This window comes from Macaca nemestrina, chromosome 10 (genome assembly GCF_043159975.1).
Source record: "Macaca nemestrina isolate mMacNem1 chromosome 10, mMacNem.hap1, whole genome shotgun sequence".
Classification (NCBI taxonomy): Eukaryota; Metazoa; Chordata; class Mammalia; order Primates; family Cercopithecidae; genus Macaca; species Macaca nemestrina.
This window is the reverse complement of record NC_092134.1, coordinates 128,378,900-128,403,369: the sequence shown is the minus strand read 5'-3', so window position 1 is coordinate 128,403,369 and position 24,470 is coordinate 128,378,900. Positions and strand designations below refer to the sequence as shown.

The 24,470-nt window shown below is 42.5% G+C and overlaps 1 protein-coding gene and 1 long non-coding RNA gene across 5 annotated transcripts in view; one reads left to right on the top strand and one right to left on the bottom strand.

The window, feature by feature from the left end:
• LOC105481967 (glutamate ionotropic receptor NMDA type subunit 2B) overlaps window positions 1-24,470 on the bottom strand; it is a 442,762-nt gene that overhangs the window by 53,138 nt on the left and 365,154 nt on the right. For all 4 annotated transcript variants that reach the window (XM_011741769.3, XM_071072181.1, XM_011741782.3 and 1 more), the window contains 4 exons: window positions 23,517-23,688; window positions 23,145-23,298; window positions 19,459-19,584; window positions 16,644-16,873 (listed from right to left, as the gene is read on the bottom strand). In XM_011741769.3, coding sequence (XP_011740071.2) covers window positions 16,644-16,873; window positions 19,459-19,584; window positions 23,145-23,298; window positions 23,517-23,688 — 682 coding nt within the window. The remainder of the gene's footprint in view (window positions 1-16,643; window positions 16,874-19,458; window positions 19,585-23,144; window positions 23,299-23,516; window positions 23,689-24,470) is intronic.
• Window positions 1-24,470, top strand: part of LOC139356856 (uncharacterized) — a 59,866-nt gene that overhangs the window by 31,808 nt on the left and 3,588 nt on the right. Inside the window, exon 2 of the long non-coding RNA XR_011609327.1 lies at window positions 23,129-23,257. This is a non-coding gene — a long non-coding RNA (uncharacterized lncRNA). The remainder of the gene's footprint in view (window positions 1-23,128; window positions 23,258-24,470) is intronic.

The window sequence follows — 24,470 nt, the reverse complement described above, 5'->3', positions numbered from 1 at the left end:
CAAATGAGTCAAATAATGTAAAGCATCTAGCCTGGAGAATGCCACCCAGCGGTCACTAATGACAGGTATGCTCTCTGAGACTGTAACTATTGATGTGGTTTGATGTAATTACCATGGATGAGGGCCATGGTTGCTAATATTGCAAAAGAACACATAATACAAAGGTTAATTTATTTTTGGCTTTGAACTGCAATTTTCAATAGGCAGACTCCAACCTATGAACACATTGTCCTCAGTAGTTCATTTATAAATCAGCTGCTCAGAAACAGAAATATATTGCCCCCAAGAAAGAACACTATAAGTGGTTAGCTCATTAAAGCCAATTTAATCCAAAAGAGAGCAGAACTTTTGTGTTAATATTATTAGCTTACGTTCTTGGAACATTTACTTATTTAACAAACTTCTACAACGTACCAGGTACTGTCTCAGGAGCTGAAAAGACATAATTATTGAAAGCATGTCTCTTGCCTCAAGGAGCTTATGATTCAGTGAAGGAAATGAGCACTTGCTCAGTGATTCTAGTAGAGGGTGACACAGGTGTGTTTGGGCCATTTTAGGAGGACAGGGTTGGGTGTCTGGGGTGTGGAGTCTTGATAAGTTGATAGAAACAAAAAAGAGGCCTTCGCTGGCAGGAACAGGAATGAGGGTAGGAGAGAGCCACCGTTCTAAGAGATGGCTAACAAGCTATTGTTCTAAGAAATGGCTAACCACAAATATCCTGTTCCCAAACACCGCACTCCAAATGTAGCCCCAGCAGCATGAACCTATCTGCAGTAGCCTTTCCAGCATGACCCTATAACACTCCCCTCCATCCCCTGCATCTTGGCACACAGCATTCTCTCTGCTGTACTGCCTGTTGCACTCTTGCAACATATCTTTCTTAGTTTCTCTAATAAATCTGCCTTTTTTTACCCACAACTGTCTTGGTAAATTCTTTTACCACCTGTGATGTAGCCCTAGCAAGTTGCACCCATGATATGGGGTGACAAAGGCCAGAAATGGGTAATGAAGTACTAGAGGGAAGGAAAATGAATTGCCTTTGCTTGGGTTCAGAGCTAGCCCCCATACTTTATTTTCTATACCTGTACTCCACTTGCTGAGTTCTGGTGCTTTCCTAACCTCCCTTTGGGACATCCAAGCCTGACACCCCCTATTTTCCTATGATTCACATCCATAAAATCAAAAGCCTTGTTCTTTCAGTCTAAGGGATGACATCTAGCTGTTAAAAGGAAGATAATTTTAAAAGAATGTCTTACTGATTTGTGATTAAACAAGCATTCAACTTCCCCAAAATTCTTTTTGTTTTTTTATATAAAGGGCTAAACTGGAAGTTTAAATACATAAAAATATGCCAAAAAAACATAGTGGTCATGAAGACCATTGACCCAGTTTACAGATTGCCTTGGGAACTATTTTCTTTAAGTCATTCCTACTTCTTTACTGAACCACTAATTTTTCAGATGCTGTAAGGATAATGTGGATAGGAAGAATCAATATTGTCAAAATGGCCATTCTGCCTAAAGTAATTTATACATTTAATGCTATCCCGATCCAGTTACCATTGACTTTCTTCACAGAATTGGAAAAAACTACTTTAAATTTCATGTGGAACCAAAAAAGAGCCCGCATAGCCAAAACAATCCTAAGCAAAAAGAACAAAGCTGGAGGCATCATGCTACCTGACTTCAAACTATACTACAAGGCTACAGTAACAAAAACAGCATAGTACTGGTACCAAAACAGATATATAGACCAATGGAACAGAACAGAGGCCTCAGAAATAACACCACACATCTACAAACATCTGATATTTGACAAACCTGACTAAAACAAGCAATGGGGAAAGGATTCCCTATTTAATAAATGGTGTTGGGAAAACTGGCTAGCCATATGCAGAAAGCTGAAACTGGATCCCTTCCTTACACCTTATACAAAAATTAACTCAAAATGGATTAATGACTTAAACGTAAGACCTAAAACCATAAAAACCCTAGAAGAAAACCTAGACAATACCACTCAGGACACAGGCATAGGCAAAGACTTCATGACTAAAACACCAAAAGCCAAAATTGACAAATCGGATCTGATTAAAGAGCTTCTGCACAGCAAAAGAAACTATCATCAGAGTGAACAGGCAACCTACTGAATGGGGAAAATTTTTGTAATCTATCCATCTGACAAAGGGCTAATATCCAGAATCTACCAAGAACTTAAACAAATTTGCAAGAAAACAACATCAATAAGTGGGTGAAGGATATGAACAGACACTTCTCAAAAGAAGACATTTATGCAGCCAACAAACATATGAAAAAAAGCTCATCATCACTGGTTATCAGAGAAATGCAAATCAAAACCACAATGAGATACCATCTCATGCCCATCAAAAAGTCAGGAAACAACAGATGCTGCAGAGGATGTGGAGAAATAGGAATGCTTTTACACTGTTGTTGGGAGTATAAATTAGTTCAATCATTGTGGAAGACAGTGTGGCAATTCCTCAAGGATCTAGAACTAGAAATACCATTTGACTCAGCAATCCCATTATTGGGTATATACCCAAAGGATTATAAATCATTCCACTATAAAGACACATGCACCCGTATGTTTATTGCGGCACTGTTCACAATAGCAAAGACTTGGAACCAACCCAAATACCCATCAGTGATAGACTGGATTAAGAAAATGTGGCACATATACACCATGGAATACTATGCAGCGATTAAAAAGGATCAGTTCATGTCCTTTGCAAGGACATGGATTATGCTGGAAACCATCATTCACAGCAAACTAACACAGGAACAGAAAACCAAACACCGCATGTTCTCACTCATAAGTGGGAGTTGAATAATGAGACACATGGTCACAGGGAGGGGAACATCACACACCAGGGCCTGTCAGGGAGTGGGGGGCTAGGGGAGGGATAGCATTAGAAGAAATACCTAATGTAGATAACGGGTTGATGAGTGCAGCAAACCACCATGGTACATGTATATCTATATAACAAACCTGCACATTCTGCACATGTACCCTAGAACTTAAAGTATTTAAAAAAAAAAAAGTAGCTCACATGGAGGTGCCAGTACCACCAAGTGGAAGGGCAGAAGTGGAGTGGCTTCTTGTCTAGGACATCTGTAACCTGGGGGAACTCATCTTAGAACATGAGTGTATTGGATAACGTGTGATTTCAGGGCATTTCCAACTGAGAGTTGAAGTTGCATTATAAAGACTTTCTTCAAAAGGAGCTGGAAAACCGTGCTTCCCAACACCAAACTCCTTTTCACCCCATTCCAAGGCAATGCTACCACAGCTGCCTAGCAGAAATGCCCCTTACTACTGCATAAACTGGCTCGCACAGAATCCCAGCATGACAATAACATAATTGTGTTAAAAGCCCCTTTTTGATTACCTGAATTTGAGAGGTGAGATTGAAATTCCAATTCAAGAGGAGATTCTGAAATGTTGGGGCAAGGTAACAAGGTGAGGCAGTCAAGAGAGAAATAAGTCCTGACAACTGTGATTACTGGAGAATGAAATACTTCTTGCTCCACATAGAGCAGGTCCTGAATGAATGAATGGCTGAATGGTACAGGCCTTTTTCAAATTAATCTCATGATGTGAGGTCTTAGTATTCATTGATTTCTTCCTGTGTGTGTTGATCATTCTCATGCACTTTGCCTGGTGGATCCTGCCTGCCCTTGACTGCAGGTATTCTGAGGATCGATACATTTATGGCCATGCCAGACCCTATGCTTACAGATGCCCACCATATCCTGAAAAAATGTACTTATGGTTGTCAGACCACAGGGATATTTAAGAAATCAAGCTATTCTGCCCACACTGTTTGGACTCCAAATTGTCCCAAATTATGTCAGACCCTGGGGTGACCTTCTATATCAGGGGCCAAGTTGCACCAGGTAATGGTGCTCTGGGAGTACCCTGTCTGGTGCTGAGAACTGGCATTGACTTTGACTCTGCCTCCATCTCCTCTTGATGCCTTCTCAGCCTTCTTGTATCAGCATCAGAGGGTTAAAACTCCTCCTCTAGCAGCAGCCTCTCCTCATTAGCAACCTGGAATCATTGCAGTGCTGAAGGCTGCATTGTTCTTCAGTATTTGAATACAATTTGCATAACGAAGCAGGTGAGAGCGCCTCTTGCCTGTTCAGGCAGAGAGAAAGGGATTTATAGGTAATTGGCCACAATTAATTTGGTGCACTTTTAAAAGGATAAAAAGAAAAGCAGAAAATTGCTCAGTGCTCCAAGTCAAAACCACATCTGCACCCTATGTGGTGTGTGTGCTGGTGTGTTTGCAGGGATGGGTGGGTGTGTCATGTAAAGGCACGTGAGTTAATAACCTTGTGTGTTCAAGTGCATTTTATTTTTTCTGTAAGCAAAACAAAACAAAACAAAAAAGGCTCACTTCCCAGAGGTTCCTGAACCCCAGAGGTCCTCAGCTGCAGAGTCCTTCATGACACAATGCTGTTAGCCATCTTGTTCAATTTGTATTTGAGGCCACTCGGAGACATCATTAGAAATCACAGTATTCTTTCTTCAGTACCAGGATAACACCTAGCTCAACATCTCTTTTGTACCCAGTCCAAAAAAGGTGGAGTCCCAGCTGTCTCAGGGTCTGTTGGCAATCAGTTCTTGCAAGAAACACAGCTGGCTAATACTTTACTCAGAAAACTGTGGTGCTAGTGATAAGCTGGGAGATGTGTAGAGGAGTTTCACAGAATTAAGCATTTAGAAAATTTAATATCAAGGTGGTTTATAGCCTTAAGCTATAAGCTAGTTCCCTTCTGAGATGAGGATGAAGGGATGAAGTAGGGTGTCCTTCCCTCCACTCCATTTCTTCCCTCTCTACCTTTTTTACTTTTCTCATAAAGGGAAAGTTGCTGAGAGTGGGATCTTTTCCTTTGTAGCTGGATTAAGTAAACACACTGGTTACTGCCTAGCAGAGAGAAAACATGGCACCCAATATTTGATGTCTCTTTGATTCTTTCATCCAGTCAACTCTCATTAAATAAGTGGTTCTTAAAGGTGCAAGGGGCTGTATGTGCACAAATGAAGAAAAGAAACTTCACTGGAAATACTTTTGGTTAGAATGAACAAGGTCTCTTCAAGGTTCCTGTGCACTCACAGCTGGATAATGAGTGGTCTCTGGCCAGAGCCCCATAATCTCTCCCTTAAGAATCCAAGAAGCCAGGCCAGAGAAGGTCCCCAGGACAGGGGCTTTACTGGATTCTGTTGCCTCAGGCCAAAGCCTCCAGAAGCATGTCCTGCTTTCCTGTGTCCACACAAAGAAGACACAGGGCTCTGGTAGTGCAGTATCACAGGGGCAGATGCAGGCTGTGGGGTCAGCTCTCTGGATCAAATCCTGGAACCCTCATTTTCTAGTTGTGTGACTTAGGCGAATTTGCTTAATCCTTAGATGACTCTCCTCATCTGTAAAATGATGTTAATAATGGTGATCTCAAAGGGTGGGCATAAAGATTAAAAGTAGTGAGGCAGGAGAATAGGGTCTAGAGGAAGGGAACTTAAGGCCAACTCCTGCTGAATGAAGTAAAAACACCAAGGTCTGGGGGCAGGGAATCTAAGGTCAATTTGCATTGACTTCCCAAAGCTGGATCAAAAAGAAAAAACCTGGGCCTGGGGGCAGGGAACCTAAGGCCAATTAATGCAAACTTCCTGAAGCTAAACCGAAAGGAAAAACCCTATCTCCCATTCCCAGTAGCAAAGGATCAAAGGCTATTCTGCCTACCAACCTCCTCCTTCCACCAAGTCTCAGATGGAAAAGGGAGAGTGCCTTGGATTGGCCGTGGGCCAAGCAGGCACCATCCCTTTTTCTGCATAGGATACCAGTTCACCTCAGCCTTTAATTAGCCACAGACCAAATCCTTCATCCAGATAAGGGGTAGCCAATAGGAACCTCGAATGGGGTTCTTTAAACCCAGAAAACTTTGTAACCAGGCCCTTGAGCCACTTGCTCGGGCCCACTCCCACCCCATGGAGTGCTTTCTCACTTTCATAAATTCCTGCTTTTGCTGCTTTGTTCCTGTGTTTCATTACTCAGTTACTTTGTTTGTGTGCTTTGTTCAATTCTTTGTTCAAAATACCAAGGACCTGGACAACTTCTGGTCAAGACCCTCCATCGGTAACAAGAGAACCATATGTGAAGAGTTTAATAGTAGGCTTGGCACATAATATATGTTCATTACACAGTTCAATAATAAAGGCAGAGAGAAATAGGCAGGTTTGGCCCCAGGAATCCCAGTGGCTATCATCTAGCCAAGAATTAAAACTCAATGTGATGCCAGCTCTTACAGATCCTGCATTCATTCTAGTTGTTCTCCTCCCACTCTAGGGTGGGGTGGAAGGTGGTGATGGCAGGGAAAGGAGGAGCTGTAGAGGCAGGAAAGCACTTCCTTGGCTGGCACTGCAGTGGTCTGGCATTGCCACTCCCTAGGCATGGCAGATGTCTTCCTTGCCAGGCAAGTTCTGGGTTCCCCAGAGACGCTCTCAGGGAAAACATTGGACCAACCTCAGTGCAGCTGGTCATTTACATCAGTCTCTCCAGCTTCTCCATTGGACAGCACCCCTCCTGACTCTTTCTGTTGCAGTTGCCTTATCTTGGGAAGAAAGCCCTTTGGGCAGGGAGCCTTGAAAAGCACCTCCTGCGACCTCAGGCCCAGACTGATTCCCTCCTTCCCATATGGCCTCATCTGGTCTTGAGAAACAGATCTATCTGGCCGTTGAGGGGAGTATGGCCCACCAACCAGGGACCAGCTCTCACCAAGACCTGTTACCTTCAGTCTTCTCAGGTATGGGTCAAATGCCAGCCCTTCTCCATTGTAACTGCAGGGGCTGGATATCAAGCTCTCTAGATGAACCCCTCAAAGCAGCTTCAGTAGGTAAAAAGTACAGAAAAAAGAATTCACAGCCCTCCAGTAGCTACCCCACCCCCCCCCCCACCACCCCAAAGTAGTTTTCTCTCACAATCCTTTTCTTACTTTTGATTTCCTGGCTACCTCCTTGGCAGAGTAGTAACACACAGGTGGGAGCTTTTGTCACCTGTACTTTTATTTCCAACCAGTTGCACAGAGTCCTACTTGGTTTGAAAGGGTTCTCCAAATAATTTTGATATCAACACACTATTCTACCCCACCGCTTCCCTGGCAGCTACTCCTCCCTGTGCACCCCAAACAGAAACAACTTTTCATACTGACTAGCCATGTACTTTTTAAAGTGAAGACCTGAGGCCTTGAGCCTCCTCCTCCTGACTTCCTCCTGGAGTGACGGCTGACAATCCAAGCTGCTCCGCACTGAGGGAGTCGGCTTCCCTGCTCATTTTCTTCTCTCCACTCTGGCCATTCTCGGGATCATGTTGGCCTGAAGCCAATGCTCCTGATGCTCTCGATCAAAGCCATCACCTGAATGGCACTGGAGTAAAATAGGAGAGGAAACATCCGAGACTATAGTGTTTTCAGAGTGTCAGTCACTTGGTCTTTAAATGGCTCTCTCTGACCCATGCTGGACAGGAAATCTCGATGTGGAATAGTAAACTAAATGGTTGGGCTTCCTTAGCCTCAGGGAATCTCAGACCCCCATCAGCCCTAGCATATGCCCAGTTAGGCCGAAAGGTTCCAGAAATATAGCAGGCTGCACACCTTTTCCACTCTTGCCACCATTACAGCTGGAGGCAACAAGGCTGAAACACAGAAGCCCAGAGCAGCCCTGGCCACGATTTTCATTGTGAATGTAATTCTGACATTTTTAAAACCTGACTCATTCTAGGTTTGATGCTTTTGGCCACATCTAAATTTCCATGCGGCATTAATTTGTCTCAAAGGACTCGAATTTATTCAGAAGTGAAACATTAATTCTTAATAAATTATCAACCCACAACCCACGATTTAGTGAACTTATAAAAGATTAGCCCTCCCTGTATTAAAACATTGATTGTCTTTTTGTTTTTAATCAGAAAAGAATGTTGGGAAACTCTCCTATTCTTTTATGTAAATAAACTTTGGAATAAAGCAACTGCCTTCAACAGTTAGCTAAATAGAATAGCTCTCCTATAGAAACAGAGACTTGGCTGTAAGTAGATTTGAAATTTGGTGGGAATCCTCAGAGCCACTTGCTCCTCCCTGGGAGAGTCAACCTGACTGGGAGAGGTCCCATAGGGAAGCCACAGACAAATTCAATGATTCCAACAGTTAAAAGAAATGCTCACTAGGCTCTCCCACATCCAGAACATCCAAATCTGAAAGGACAACATCCCATGCTATGTACTTTGATTTTTGTTAATTAAAATTGTTTGTTGCCTATTTCTGGCATTAATTTTGGGCCTAGTTCAATTCAATGCAGGTGAGAAAACTGTGAATTCATACTCATGCTAGTTTGCATAGTTGCATTAAAAACATTGTAGTTTCAGGAAGCCTCTGGTCCTCTAATATCTTGCATAGGGATACCTTTCTAAGAAGGGCAATACAGAGCAGATCTAGGACAGTGTTGGCTTCTGACTACCTCCCTCCCTCCCTCCCTTCCTTCCTTCCTCTTTCCCCTCATACTCTCTCCATCTGTCTGCTTCCTTCTCCTTCCTTCATTTCATTTCATTTTTGTGTTTCACAAAAAGATGAGTCTACTAATAGCAGAATAACAGAAAGCCAGATTCTTTACCCAGCTAAGAAAGACAAACTTTCTGATATCCATTTAGTAAACCTTCTATGCACATGGGAAACGTGTGTTCCTTGTGCAGCTTTGTGAGTGCTAAGTTACTATTTACCCGGTTATCTTGGTACCTTTATGTAGTCTTGGAGGGTAGGGCTGTGTGTGTGTGTGTGTGTGTGTGTGTGTGTGTGCGCGCGCGCGCGCGCGCACGCGTGTGTGCACGTGCATTCTTGTGTAACAGGGAGGATAAGGCTACAAGAAGAGAGAGGAGGCCTATTTGCTTTTGATGAGAAAAGAGTTCCCTGTGCCTGTTGATCAAATAAAGTTTCTTCCAGTTCTGTGATTTAAACAACATGGCACAGTCTAGAATATGAGAAGAGTGCATTAGTGTTTTTCTGCACAAAGGAATTGTGAAAATGATACATCTTATGGAGACATGTCCTCAATTCCCTTTGATAAGGATATCACTACTAAAAGGCCTAGTAGAAGGTAGTGGGGAAGTGTGCACATAAGCAGTATAGTATGTATTGTGAGAAACTGACATTAATCCAGCTCAAGGACACAGCAAAAAGGAGCACACTGACACTCAGGTTTTGTATTGTTTCCCTGAAATTAACCAGCAAGGAGAAGACTCTGCCTATAAAGCATGTCTCTGCAAAGCTTCAGTGCAAACTGGATCCATTCTTCTAGGTAAAGGAGAGGGGAACTGAACCTGATCCCACTGTAAGAAATACACACTTTGAAAGAATGGGGCTGGGAGACTGACAATGCAGATTGGGACAAAGAGGAGAAGCACTGAAGTCTAAAGGATGCAATGAGCTCAAAGTGCAGATTACAGAAGAAGTCGTGAAGGCCTTGTATTAGGTCCCTGTGGCAGCCATAAAAAATAGCCACAAACAGAAACTTATTCTCACATAGTTCTGAAGGCCAGAAGTTCCAAAACAAGGTGTTAGCTGGGCTGTGCTTCTTCCAAAGGTTCTAGGGGAGAATCCATATCTGCCTCTTTCGACTTCTGGTGGCTCCATGTGTTCCTGTGGCTGCATCACTCCAGTGTCTGCTTCCATCTTCACATGGTCTTCTCATCTATGTGTTTTCTCCCCTTCTGGGTCAAAACTGTGTCTGCCTTTTCCTTACAAGAACAATTGTCTTTGGATTTAGTGTCCACCTGGATACTCCGGGATGATCTCATCTTGAGATCTTTAACTTAATTACATTTGCAAAGTTTTTTTTTTTTCCCCAAACAAGGTCAACGTTTGTAGGTTCTAGGGGTGGGGATGTGGCTATATCTTTGGGAGGATACAATTCAACCCACTTCAGGCCCCAACAAGGTCGCAGAGCTTAGAGGTGAGGAATACAGTGTTAGAGGTCATGGGAAGGCAAGAAGCAGGTGGTCGTTCAAGGGGAAGAGGGTCTTTCAACGGGAAGGGGACCACAAAAGAGGAAGGAGTAAAAGTCAACTGTGAAGCCCTGCTAGGAACCCAGTCATCAACTCTGGGTCATCTGCCCCCCAGGAGGACTTGGAGGGTGACCACTACTAGGCCACAGGATGTTGAACTGAAGTTAGGGATCTCTTGTCTCAGTCAAGATGGATTGAGGAATTAGGGCTTGGGGGAACCTGCTGGGGGACAGAGCAGACCCATTCTTAAATAAAGCCAGAGAAGAAGTGGGGGTAGCCAACCCTGATGGACAGACCTGGGGCTATCCAAGACCCAGGGGTCTGTTCTGGACCCATTTGGATGGAGGTCACCCTGGCAGGAATGAAGGAGTCTCATTGCTTGGGACAGCAGTCCATGGAAAGAGTCAGACTGACTCTGCCAATTAAGAGAACAAAACGAAACGCAGGTATCCTTCCCCCTCTCATGCGCATTCTGTACATCAGACACTCCCAGGATTTGGGGAGTTTTACATTTTCCAGACCTGCTCTTGATCAGTGGCTCTAAGAGGAATAGTTGCCTGACAGGCCCAGAGGACTCCCTTGCATGAATCATACCCTTACAGTTTGCTCAGCTACCTAGAGGTCCAACCCAGGCCCTCATTACTAACTCCCTTGCTAGTTGGTCATGACTGCTACTTTCTCAATTAAGCTATTTTTAGCCCAGTATTCCGTGGTCTGAGCGAGATGATCTGGGCCAGGAAAAGGGTGTGACAGATCAGGCTTGAGGTTGGCTGTCTCCTGCTGGCTTCCAGTTAATAGGGCAGGAAAATAAATTTGTCGCAGTGGAAAGCGTGGCCCCATTTCCTCACACATGCTCCACAACCACTCAACATTTCAGGGTAGTTGTGGAGTAAAGTTGCTTATCACTAGGCTGAGTTTGTTCCAGAATGCATATTTATTTATTTGCCTGCATGCTGATTTAAAAGTCATGCCCTTCCTATATCCCAAAAGAATATGAAGTGACTTCCAGACCTCCATGGGACTTCTTGGAAACCCAGAAGACTCATTATTTAGAAAGCCATGGGGTCCTCATTTGGGTGTTACGTGGCCATCCTGATTGTACCTCCAGTGTGGCAGGCAAAGACAGCTACCCTCAGTAAGCAGATGAGCACCTTTTTGACATTTGAAAGTTAATAAAGCTCCTCTAATTCCTTGAGGAAAAGAGCTGCAAAATATATTTCAGGCAGGTGTCACAATGATGGTAGGAATGTGTGAAATCATTTGCAGCCAGATACCCTTGAGAGCCCAATGGTCAAACGGCAACCTTCTGTGACTTTAGCAGCTTTCACCTCCCTGTGGGCTTCCTTCATTCTGACTCCAGACCCCACTGACCCCATAACTATCCCTTCTCACTCCTGGTGGCACCGTTCTCCACCATCCAACAGTGGCTTAAAGCTAAGGGTCACTCTATGCACAGGCTAAAGTCAATTTGAGGGCCATTAGCCTGCCCAAGTACTGGAAATCACCATTATTCTCTATTTAAAATAATATCTCTAAAAGGCTTATTAAATAAAGTGCAAATGTTACAATACTATCTAATTATTATGGCTCAATTAATTAGATAGCTACATGTTAGTAGGGGGAAAGGATCTAACTTGTTAGGCTTTGATAAGGTAGATGGGAAGGTAGGAAGAAAAGTGAATAACTGGAAAAAGCATCAAATAGCATCAGTGTCTAAACAGGGCGGCACACTGTTCAGGGGCTATAGTGAGCCAGGAACACCATAAGGGCAAATTACTTAACCTCTCCAAGCTTCAGTTGCCTCATCTACAAATAAAGATATTAATAGCACCATTGCATAAGATAATCTATGAAATATATTTGGCATGATGCCTGGCTTGTAAGAGCTGAAAAAAAATCTTAGCTGGGATGTTATCATTGAAGTTATATTATTATTATTAATAATAGTAACAATGATAATCATTATTATTAGTAGTAATAGTAGTGGTGGTGGTAATGTGCTCTGTTAAGTGGAATCAAGGCATTACATTAAAGGATAGGGAATTAAATAAGAAAGTGGGGGCAGGGGTGTCAATACCAATCCTTATCTATGTCACAGCTTTCCCTGAGATTAGCTACAAGAGAAACACCCTGGCAGAGTGATGTTAGAGCCAAATACACAGGAACTCAAATTTTGGCTCTGTCACTTGATAATGTATAACTTTGGGGAAGTTACTAGTTTTCCAGAGTCTCGGTGTTCCTATTTGTAAAATGAGAATAATCATACCTGTATGAAGATTATCCAAATAGCATACACAGAGCATACAAAATGTACCTAGTGCCCAGCAAATACGTCCCCCTCCCTCACTGGCCAAGCTCTTTTTCCTTCATACTATGGTTGGCAGACTGCAAAATGAGAAATCCATCTGGATGGGTGAGAAATATGAGAATGTATTGTGGGCTCTTTGTTAAGAGAAGAAAGATGTCACTAGCTCCCTTACACCCTCCTCCCACTGGGGGAGCTGATGGAATGTACAGTCGGGCTGCTGAACGTTAGAACTTGCACCCATATTTAGGTACAGCATGTAGTGGAACAATTCTGAATTCACTGTAATGTGCTACCGCAAAATGGAAGCCTTCCAGTATAAAGGAGCACAAAAATAGGTTTTCATGGAAATTTAACTCTGGTTTTCTACCTTAACATAAATGAAATCTGAGTACATTTTTTTTTTCTGCAAAAAAAGCTGAAGATAATTCTTTAAAAAGCTATAAATTGAATGGCTACAAATATCTTTCCATTATCACTCCAAGATATTTATCATTTGATCTGAGTTATATGGAAGATATATCACCTGTAATAGTCAAAACAAGTTTAGGAACCCTTCTCCATTTTAAATGTTACTTCCTTGATGAAAATCTAATCACATTGGAAAATAATCTTCAAAATCACCTCATTTCTTTTCTCAACATTATTGTTTGAATGTCTTTATTCTTTTCCTAAATTCACAGAATATACTTCCCCTCACACATTACCATACCCTGTCCTATGAATTTGTTTTCTTTAGGTGTTTTGAAGTAAGACTATAAGAATTTTAACGTTTTAAGTATACTTTCAGGAAACTCTTTCTGATTTATGTAACTGTCTCTGACACTGATATGTAGTCATTAGTTACTTAAGTATTTTCTATAATTATATAAGTCATGTTGACAGATTCTGGTAGGGTACTTCCACTTTACTGTTTTGTCATCTGCAAAGTTCTGAAATGTATCAGATAACCATTTACAAATTAAACAGCTGTTAAGGGGTACTTGCTGACTCATTGCTTTCTTTGCCTGTGATGCTGGGTCCACTGTTTTCACCAGGGGTTCTTAAGTAAATACAGCCTCTCTTCCTCTCTCCCCACAGTCTTTTTTTTTTTTTTTTTTTTTTGTCTTAATGATGACCAACTTACGGTCATTGACTTTGTGGAATTCACGGTCAGATAGAGGAATAGGTGGTCAGGTATAGGCCTATAGATTATTGCAACAGAATGTGGAAGATACGTGTTATAATAAAGATTTGAATAGTTGCCGTAATAGGGCATGGAATGACTAATTTCCCAGATGAGCTAGGGAAAGCTCCACAAATAAAGGGATCTCTAATCTAGGTTTTGAAGCTTCAGTAGAAGTTCGATGAATGAAAAAGTGGGGAAAAAAGCCTCCTAGGCAGATGCACAGATAGAGGTATAGTTGAAAAAGATGAAGAATTGTGGATACCCAGGATATCAGATGCAGGAACCCAAGAATTGGCCAATGAGACTACAGAGCTGGTGTCACAGTGGAAATTATTTCAAAGGTCTTGAAAGTCTCTCTCTCTCTCTCTCTTTCTCTCTCTCTCTCTCACTCACACACACACACACACACACACAAACTGCCTTCATTCTATAAAACAAACTGATGGGCTCCAACTTTTTAGAACATAATCAACATGGTATGGAGGGCAGACGTGCATATCCTATCTGCTTTAAGAAGCCTAGATATGATACTTATTTCAAGATCGTGGAAAAGAAAACTATCTTCCTCCGTGTCTCAGTTATACTCAGTTCAAACAGAAAGGCATTCAGTTATTACTGCATGGTCCATGAGGGTAAGAGAAAGATAAGTGCAGTATACCAAGTAATTTTTGAGACACTGGAAGGAAACATTTTGATACCCATGGAGATCCTCCACTTAACAGCCCAGACCCTTAGGAAGATCTGTGACCTACCTCATCTCTGCCATATTGATGCATAGTGACATGATCTCACCATACAGTGCTATAACCATGCACAGGACATGATACATTACACCCCTGCCCTGCCATGTCAATCATGGTGACATGGCCCTGCTATACTCTGTGTGGGTACACAGTCTACTACATCTCTGCCACAGCCGCGTGTGAAGACATGGTCTGCCATACTTCTGACAAGTCTACACATGGGACATGGCCCATCAAGTTTCTGCAACATCCATGTTTTAGGGTGGTGCCTTAGTGCATTTTGTGTTGCTATAGAGGAATACCTGAGACTAGGTAATTTATAAAGAAAAAAAAAGGTTCAGTTGGCTTACAATTCTGATATCTGGAAAAGTTCAAGTTTGGGCATCTGGTGACATCATCAGGCTGCTTCCACTCATGGTGGAAGGGGCAGGGGAGCCAGCATGTGCAGAGATCATATGGCAAGAGAGGAAGCAAGCGAGAGGGGAGGTGCCAGGCTCTTTTTAACAATCAGCTTTTGGGGCAATTCTCATGGAAACTAACAAAGCAGGAACTCACTCAGTCCCGCCCCTCCCAAGGAAGGCACTAATCTGTTCATGGGAGATCCACCCCATGACCCAAACACTGCCCATTAGGCCCCACCTTCAACACTGGGGATCAAGTTTCGACATGAGATTTAAAGGGATCAGACATCCAAACAATAGGAGGTGGGCGTGGTCCACCTTACCCTAAGCCACATCCAAGTAATGAGCCCTGTGGTTGTTGTCAGCCCAACTACTGTCCAGGTTCCAGAAATAGTCACCAAAAGGTAATTATGGTAGTGGCTGCAAAGGGGGGTGAAAGGAGGTATCTAACTCAAATTTTAGTTAGGGTCATGATGAAAGATGTTGATGAAGAAACAGAGACAGGTTTAAAAACGGATTAATAAATGGATGAATATATAAATAAATGTATCATAAATCTTGAGATGAGAGAAGTAAATAAAAGCTTCCAAATAAAAAAGTCCAAGAGAGAGATTTTTTTTTTTAAATAAGGAATAAAAAGCAAAAAGGAAGACAAATCAGAGAAAGAGATAACACAAAGGGGGTAAACACAGTGGAATATATATATATTCCTTGGGCCATCATGCGCCCATCTCCTCAGTGTGGGTACACAGCGGCAGCCCTCTACTAACCCACACCGGCAGCCCTGTGCAGATAGGCCACCCAACCACATCCAACAGGAGGTACCATGCACTCAGAAAAATATATATATATATTCATTTTCTCAAGATATTGTTTATCTTCTCCACATGCTTTTAAATGTTCTTGATAAGTAGAGATGTAGAAGGAAAAATCAGAATCTGAGCCCCTGAAGAGAATATGTCCTCCTTTTCATTCTTCTCAGACCATTTGCTTAAGTGTGTAGGGTTTTAGGTTGGGCAAATCTAACCCATGTGCAAAGTACTATTTGGTCTGAAGACACACCTGTCTGTATCTCATGGCTTCATCCTGGGGGGGTGGGGGTGGGAGTGGAAAAATGTCACATTTTCTAAATCTTAAGGAAATAGAGTAGAAAATTTGTTGTAAGCACAAGTCTCCAAAATTATTTTGGCCACAAGCTTTATGGGACACTCCACGGAAGTGGCTCCCATCCCTAGTTCTGGTTACATAGTTTCAGGAGACAGATCTCCCATGGAAAATGTGATGCTTCAGGCAGACTGGAGGGTCAGATGTATTGAGAATGGATTTTGTACATCCTCATCCAGCAGTGATGGAAAACAGCAGACGCTTTCCCTTCTCTCTCAACTGCATAGGCCCACAGGAGGGGGCAGCTCATTCATCAACACCACTCAGGGGCAATCATCCAAATCATCCAGTTAAACAGCAGTTACTTCTCTTTAAGACACAATGCGAACAACCCTCCTGCTCAGCCCCAGGAACACATGAGTGTGCCGTGGAACAAAGGGAGAGCCCACAGCCAAACACCACTGGGAAGAAAAGGAGGCCATCATGCGCCCATCTCCTCAGTGTGGGTACACAGCGGCGGCTGTCTAATAACACCCCACACTGGCAGCCCCTGTGCAGATAGGCCACCAACCACATCCAACAGGACGTACCATGCACTCAGAAAGCTGCTAACATACCAACCCCCTTATTTGCAGCCTAGGGTGTACTAGTGATAACTTTTCACGAATCAGGAGGCCAACATGAAGTCATGTTATTTCAGCAGGGAAACTGACTTCTACTCCCATGTTCCAATACAAGGAAACATAAGAAAGAACAGTCAATTCCAAAGATTTAGAAGACAAGCAGGTACATGAGAACTTTGAGTATGGCTGAGAACAGGAATGAAGGAAAGATGGGAGATTTCAAATGAGTCTCTTACCTTTTTGTCGCTCAAGCCAGAAACCTGGTCCACATATTCCTCTTGGATCATGAAGGCAGCTAAGTTGGCAGTGTAGCTGGCCAGGAAGATGACAGCAAAGAAGGCCCACACTGACACCATGATCTTGGAGGTGGTCCCCTTTGGGTTCTGCACAGGTACGGAGTTGTTAAACACCAGACCCCAGAGCAACCAAATAGCTTTGCCGATGGTGAAAGAGGGGCCACCAGGCTCTGGCACGACAAAAAGACAAGGACGAAAGTTAAGCCATTGTGACTGGTTCTATTTAAACCTACAAATACACAGGGTGAGTCCCTGCTCAGAGCAGGAAACTCTTCCACTAAAACCGAGCTCTTTTATAGATGGCTTTTAAATTTGAGAGTGTGTATCTCTCTTTTCCAGGGACTCTCAGGAGGGCTGCAGAGGGTTCCTTAGAAGAAAAACCAAAAGCCTGGGGTGTGTGTGGGATGGTCTTTTTTGAATTAACAGTCATGACTCCCCTCTGGAGGAGCCATCAACCTGCCCCATATACAAGACCCTATCAAGGTCACATCAAAACTGAATAACACAGGCTGCCTATGTCACTATGGTCGCAGTTGAATCATTACTGTCAGTTTTTCCTAAATTTTATATTTGTATCTACCAATAATGCATTTTAACTTCCAAAAACATCACCAAGAATTGTCTAAGATTGTTTTCTACCATTCACAAACCCTCTTCAAGTCTGTTTACACTGATGCTAGATGGCTTGGAATGCACTTTTTCCTGATTTTTCTTTAGCTTCTAGCACGTAGCACTCAATATTTCAAAGACACACCTGACCCCACTCCAATGCCAACACTTCCCAGCTGGTTTCCTGCCGTAGAAGCTTGTGTGTAAAAGAATATCAGGAAGGCCAAAGGGGAAGTCGTAGAATTCTGGCCTGGCTACATGCATCTAAGGGCAGAAAGGAAGCTGCTTTTGACTTTGATTTCCCCCGCTCCCCCAACCTTTGCACACACAGTGCTTGGGCTTCTGCCCATATATGTATTGTGACCTCATCGCAATCTCTATGCTGATGGTAAAATCTTGCCTGTTGTCTGAATCTCCATGTAGCCCCTCCACTGCAGAAATGAACATCTGCCTGCACAGTTTTACAACATATTTGCACAGGTCTTATGATGTAATCTGTGATCCTGATAGCATCTGCTCAGCCAAATAAATCATCAGGGACAACTCATGTTGAACCTGATATCTAACTGTGCACACACATCTGTGCGTGTGGACCTTATTTCATGCAACAGATGTGTAACTAAAAAGTTGTTTATAAATTAAAGTTTTGTAAATTGTAAAATGCTCCAAGGAGACTTGATATTTAAAGTGGTCCCATGTTGAATTCCTCTGTGAAGACAAACAGCCTTCGGTAAAATGAGTAATTGTAAGCCCTCACTCTGAGCTTTCTTTGCAAGTCTGGATTTTTGGCTCCTGTTATTTTTTCAGGGGAGAGAGGCAATGCACACTGACTTTAGTTCTTGACATTGCCGACCTAAGTATATACTCACGTGATTCCCAGATGTTCCACTTCTTACTGATGCCACACAGGCTGGGATCTAGGTCATGGCTTCTGGATGAAGCACAGATGGAAGGCCCCTGACTGTACCATGCAGTGGAGACACCCCAACTCCCATCTCAGAATACACAAACCAAATTAAAAGGTAGGTCTACACTTGGAAATACTTCAGTAAATTGGTGTTTCACAGCTTGTACTGTGGATCCAACAGAAGCATGAGGAAGATTTTATAAAATACTGCTGCCTGAAACCCTATCCTCAGAGATTCTTATTAAATTGGTGTAGGGTGGGGCTGGTTATTTTAACATGCAACCAAGATAGAGAAACACTATATTGAAACATACAGTGGTCTAAGCTCCACCCTAGACTTGGTGAATCAGAAAATGAGGTCCAAGCACCCGTGTCTTTTAGATACCCCCATAGAGCATTCTTATGTGTAGCCAGGATTAAGAATCTTTCCTTTTGGAGGTATAATTCTAGGATAGAGCTCACTTTCTGAAATGGAGAAGGCTCAGAGAAGGCAGAATATTTCTTAATCCTGGGGTTCTCAGGAAGTTTTAGAGGAGTTATTTACAAGGATCCCATGCCCTTCTTTAGAAATCATGTGAACTTTTAAAAACTGTCATAAATGCCTCAAACACATGGGCAGCCCTCACATCTCTGGGTCCACCTACCCAGGAAATTGGACCATACCCAATAACAGCTATGAGTGAGAATTGGTCTTTCTCATTTATTTTATTTCCAACACCCAACTTTTATACTCTCTGACAAGGGGGTTAAGCCAGGAGCATATGCTTTGGAGATCTGGTACTTCAGTTGTGATCCTTTGGCACTGGGGAACTCTACTAGCCACAACCACCTGCAAATACCCTGGGGCATTCCATTTCTTCTTGTTCTTAACATGTGTGTACAATCTGCCTTGCTAGCGACATCTGTTCCAACAGACTGCCCACAGCCTAAGGTTATCAAAATAGTTTCCTATGACATGTTTATGCTATACCCATATCTACCAACAGTTTTTCCTCTCCTTAACTTGGGAGTGCAACTAGGCTTGGGGCCAGGCATAAAGCAGACCTACAGATTCAAACTAACGTCTTAACTGGAGTATTTCTAAAGAGACACCAAGATGGTGACCTAGAAATGTTCACCTCAGGGTTCCTTTTCAGAAATGGATATGCTAGGGAAAATGCAGATAACAAATGAAGAGTCCAGAGATTTGAAAATAGGAGAAAAAAATTGGGGAAATGCAGCAGTTCTAGCCGGCCTTACCTCTGCCATCAGCGAGGCACCTGTTATAACCCACAGGGCTGAAGTACTCAAAGACAAAGACAGCCACGGCTGAGACGATGAGCAGCATCACAAACATCATCACCCATACGTCAGCGCTGAATGGCTCTGGGGAAGGGAAAAAAGCAGTGCTCAGGGTTAAAACAGAGAGCAAAAGACTTCGAATTAATTCACATATTCATTTCATATTTTAGGGGGTGGGGAACAAACCACAGTGTGTTGTCTGCCTTCAGGAAGCCAGGGCCTACGTTAGATTGTACCTGAACCATTTCCTTAAAGGGCAAGGACTATCTTCCTTCAAATACATGAGAAGGACAGCTTCATGCCTGTGAGCCTTTTAGGTTGTAGAGGCAGTTTCTGCCAATATTGGACCAATATCTGGGTATTTCAGTAAATGGTGCAATTGGAAGAAATACTAGCTATGAGGTGAGTATTGGACTGACTCAATTTGTGTTCTCATCTATATGGCCACACCATGTAATAGAGGCCTGGAAATGCCTTCCCCAATGCTTCTGAGCCTTGCAGATACAGTCATTCTCAACAGACCTACCTACTATTTTAGAGTTGAATTTGTTCAGGAATAATTATGTACAATACATAACCAGCTCCCCTTTCCTCCTTGTATCACTTCTCTTAAACTTCCTAGCCTAGATTCACTTTTTCAACCTACTTTTATGTATCGTATGTTATCAGACATCATTAGGATATGAGAATATAAGTCAATGTTAAAGAATCCTTCCGGCCGGGCGCGGTGGCTCACGCCTGTAATCCCAGCACTTTGGGAGGCCAAGATGGGCGGATCACGAGGCCAGGAGATCGAGACCATCCTGACTAACACGGTGAAACCCTGTCTCTACTAAAAATACAAAAATTAGCCGGGCGTGGTGGCGGGTGCCTGTAGTCCCAGCCACACGGGACGCTGAGGCAGGAGAATGGCATGAACCCAAGAGGCGGAGCTTGCAGTGAGTGGAGATTGCGTCACCGCACTCCAGCCTGGGCGACAGAGCGAAACTCCGTCTCAAAAAAAAAAAAAAAAAAAAAAAAAAGAATCCTTCCATGCTAAATATTATTATCTGCAACGGTGGGAATTTAACAAGTGACAAGGGAACATGCCTAAGCTATAATTCACAAACCAACTACAATCTATCCCCCGTCACCAAGTGATAGGGTTGATGGGACAAGACTGGGCAAGGTAGCAAGAATGTTCCACACAAGCTTTCTTAATATCTTTAATCATGTGTGCTGAATGCTTTCCAGTTGAGCTAAATATCTCTCTGGCTGGGAGGTGTCCCGAAACTAGATACTATATTCCAGAAGCCATCTCTGTGAAGGCCTATAAAAAGGGACAATCACTATTCTGTCCCATGATACAATGCTCCCTCAATTGTGTCTCAAAATAGTTCTGGCCTTTTTAGCTGTCACAGCACATTGTAAACTCATAACTAAGTGAATTAACATGCTGTTTTCTCCATCTTCCAAATCATTAATAAAGATGAAGTTTAAAAAGGGGAAAAATTGGCTGAAAATTAGAAAATATATTTCTTACTCTGAAACCTACTTTATTATCGAACTCCCAAAGGAATTGTAAAAGCTTGGTCACTTAATCAATTTTAAAAAGATCTTGATAAAGCCCCAGTGCTTAACACACCAATTGTGAAATGCAAAACCTTTTAATGGCAGCTAGAGATGCGAGCGTAATAGGTACAATTCAAAGGCTCTCTCCAGAGGTGCAGAGAAAACCTCTGCACACTTGACTCTAATTGATTGCAATTCTACCCTGATTTCTCTTTTGTCTAAGATTGGGGAATAACTGAGTAAAAGCATCACCTCTATGGTCTTTTCCTCCCATTAGGCCCAGGGAAACTTTCTATACACAAAATACATCGTCTGTTTCGGCCTTTACAATTTAGAAAGTACTTTACCACATACTGTATATATAATCCCTCTAATGGCCCTTTCATTAGGGATTACCTCATTTATTTTATGGAGGAGTAAACTAGGACTGAGAGGTCAAGGTTCTTTCCAGTTCATACTCAGAAAGTGGCAGGGTCAGGTTACAAACTGAGCCAAAATGTCTGTGTTTTTTCATTTTATTACATTGCTCTTTGTCCCCCATGCTGGTTCCTGGGTTAGGGGCTGAACCCTGAAAAGGCCTTATTTGTACCAGAACACAGGTTCTGAAGGCTACCATAGCTGGATTTTAATCCTAGAGCTGCCAGTTATCAGCTAAGAGACTGCTGGAAAATGGCTTAATATGTCTAAGATTCCGTTTCCTAAGCTATAAAATGGGTATAATAACATTTTATGAGTTAATATTACCAAAGGGTGTACCATGATGCCTGGCACATTATATAGTAGGTGCTCAATAAATGTTGGCTTCTCTTATCCCTATAACTAACTGCTCCTCCTCTGAACACAGACATAAACACACCCTGCCTGACATTTCTATGCCATTCCAGTGATATGTTAATGTACCACTGGCTCTGCCAGTTCAGAAGTTAAGGTAGTGCTGTACTGACAAGGTTAGAATTAGAATGTGGTTTTGTTTATATCTCTTAATGTTCCAATTATCCTTGCACAGGAAAAAAAGCAAATAAAATACGTACAGCAGCTATGAGAATTACTGCATACAGTGTGTACTATCTAATCACATTTCACATAAAATTGGCAAGGCTGGAATTTGCTTCACTGTGAGTAAGAAGATTAGCTAAGAAATTTGAGTAATTTATAGAAAAATTCTATGGAGCCTATAACTCCACTTTGCAATGCATTAATTGAATTAATTCCCTATGGTTAGAACTTAAAGAAATGTTAGTCACTGTCTACTATAATAGCCCCATTTAAAAAATGTTGATGTCCCTTAGAGAGATGGTGACTCGTCCAGGGGCTTACGGCTTGTTTAGGCCAAACCCAGTCTCCTTTCTGCTAGCCCAGTGTTCTGTTTTCAAGGTGACGTTTTGTTTTCCAACCCCTCATTCCATGGCCCCTGAAAAAAAGTATGGGGTATGAGCTCACAAAAGACCTCATCTAACTGAAATCTTGGCCTCATCTCACCCAGTCTTATATCACATCTGAGATTTTTGACATTTAAGTGATGCTGGAGAGAATGGTATGGGGAGGGGTGCGCTGGGGTGGGAGGAAGAATCAGATCAGCTCTATCTGGCAAAGCCTCAGAAAATTTGCGTGGAAACAAAAAACCTTTTTTGGTAGCACTGAGCACAATTCTTGCAGATAATTAAAAATAAATAGATATTTCAATGATATCCAGAATTAGAAATTATTATGGCAGGAAGCAGCCTCAGAGATCAGCCTGGTTGAAATGACTTCTCCTGTGGATGAGGAAACTGAGTCCCCAGATAGAGCAAATTTGCTCAAGGTCACATGCTGACTAAATGGCAGGAATGGGACTACAGTAGGCCCTCTGAGGACCATTCCAGTACTGCTTTCTTAGACGGCATTATGCTTTCCTATTTTTCTGGGTGTTCATCAGTTTTCATGTTTGAGAGTAATTAATTTTGAAGTCCCCTAAGTGAAGTCCCTGACTGAGTTGAGCTCCTAGCAAACCACCTCCTAGCTGGAAGAGCCTGGCCATGTGCTCCTTCTTTGTTCCCTATTTCACTTCCCCATCCGTATGTCCATTTCCTTCCACCAGCAAACCCATCATTTACCTAAGAAGGCAGAAGGTGAGACAGTCCCATTGCTGCGTGACACCATGACACTGATGCCTGTCTCTATGAAGGGCACAGAGAAGTCGACCACCTCCGATCGTTCCTCATTGATGGTGAGTGAGCCCACCGCCATGTAGGCCCTCTTCATGACCACCTAAGAGAAAGACGCAATCCTCCAATTAAAACATTCAGAGGGCAAGGGACCACCACGAGGAAAATACAGCCTAGCTGTGGTTTTCTTTATATAGTGGGAACAATACATCTTATTTGCCATTTTGTATTTTCTGAAATGCATAAAGTGAGCATGTTTAAAACATATATTTAAAAGAAGGAAAATAAATGAAAATGGAAACAGCCCTTGTGGACACTCACCTCTCCAATCATACCATTCCAGGTTCCATTGATTTTCTTCCCATGCTTGCCATTGGTAACCAGGTAAAGGTCATAGGTGAACTTCACAGATTTAGAAATTTTCTTAAGGATGTCGATACAGAACCCCTTGCAGCATTTTTTGATGTAACCCGGCTCCTCATCTGTTTTATTCCTAGCCAATTAAAGAAACAAAAACAAACGAACAAAAAGGCTTTGTACAAAAAGGCAACATTTATTACCCTTTGCCATTAACAAACCTCCAATCCCGAAGCAGACCCCCTTCACAGCTCAGCACAATTTATACTAGACTCGAGTGAAGAAATAAGACAGACAGCAGACCTGCACTATTATCATTATCTCATCGCATGGAGATCTGTTTCCTCTTAATTTTAATTCTCCTTTGAAGTACAAAATACATAAGAAAAGGGTGCATATTTGAAGGCCTCAGTTCAATGAGTTTTCACAGACTGAACTCCTCTTTTTAATCAGCACCCAGATCCAGATACAGAAAAGTTACCAGCACCCAAGAGGCCTCTTGTTTCCCACTCTAGGCACTTCACACCAAGGAGAACCATTATCCTGACTTTTAAAAGCATAGATTAGTTTTATATTTTTCAAAAAATAGTTCTAACTCTCAAGATTTTGGGGCATGTTGGCCCAAGAAAACATATTTGAAAACCAGAAGAAAACTTAAATCTCCATAAACTTGAGGCCCTGATCATTGAGGTCAAGCAAGACCAGAGAAAGTTTAGCATAAGAAGTTAGCCATCGTTTTCCCAGGTCACCATCTGGACAGAATGGGACATTAGACCAGAGGGCTGCCAGTAATCCCACAGATCAAAAACAACTAGAAATCAGACACAGTGCCCAGTCCTCATGCCTCAGGTCTCAGGCCAGCCAAGTGCTAACAGGTGCATCAAAGCTGACTCTTCCATGCCACCCAAAATCATTGAG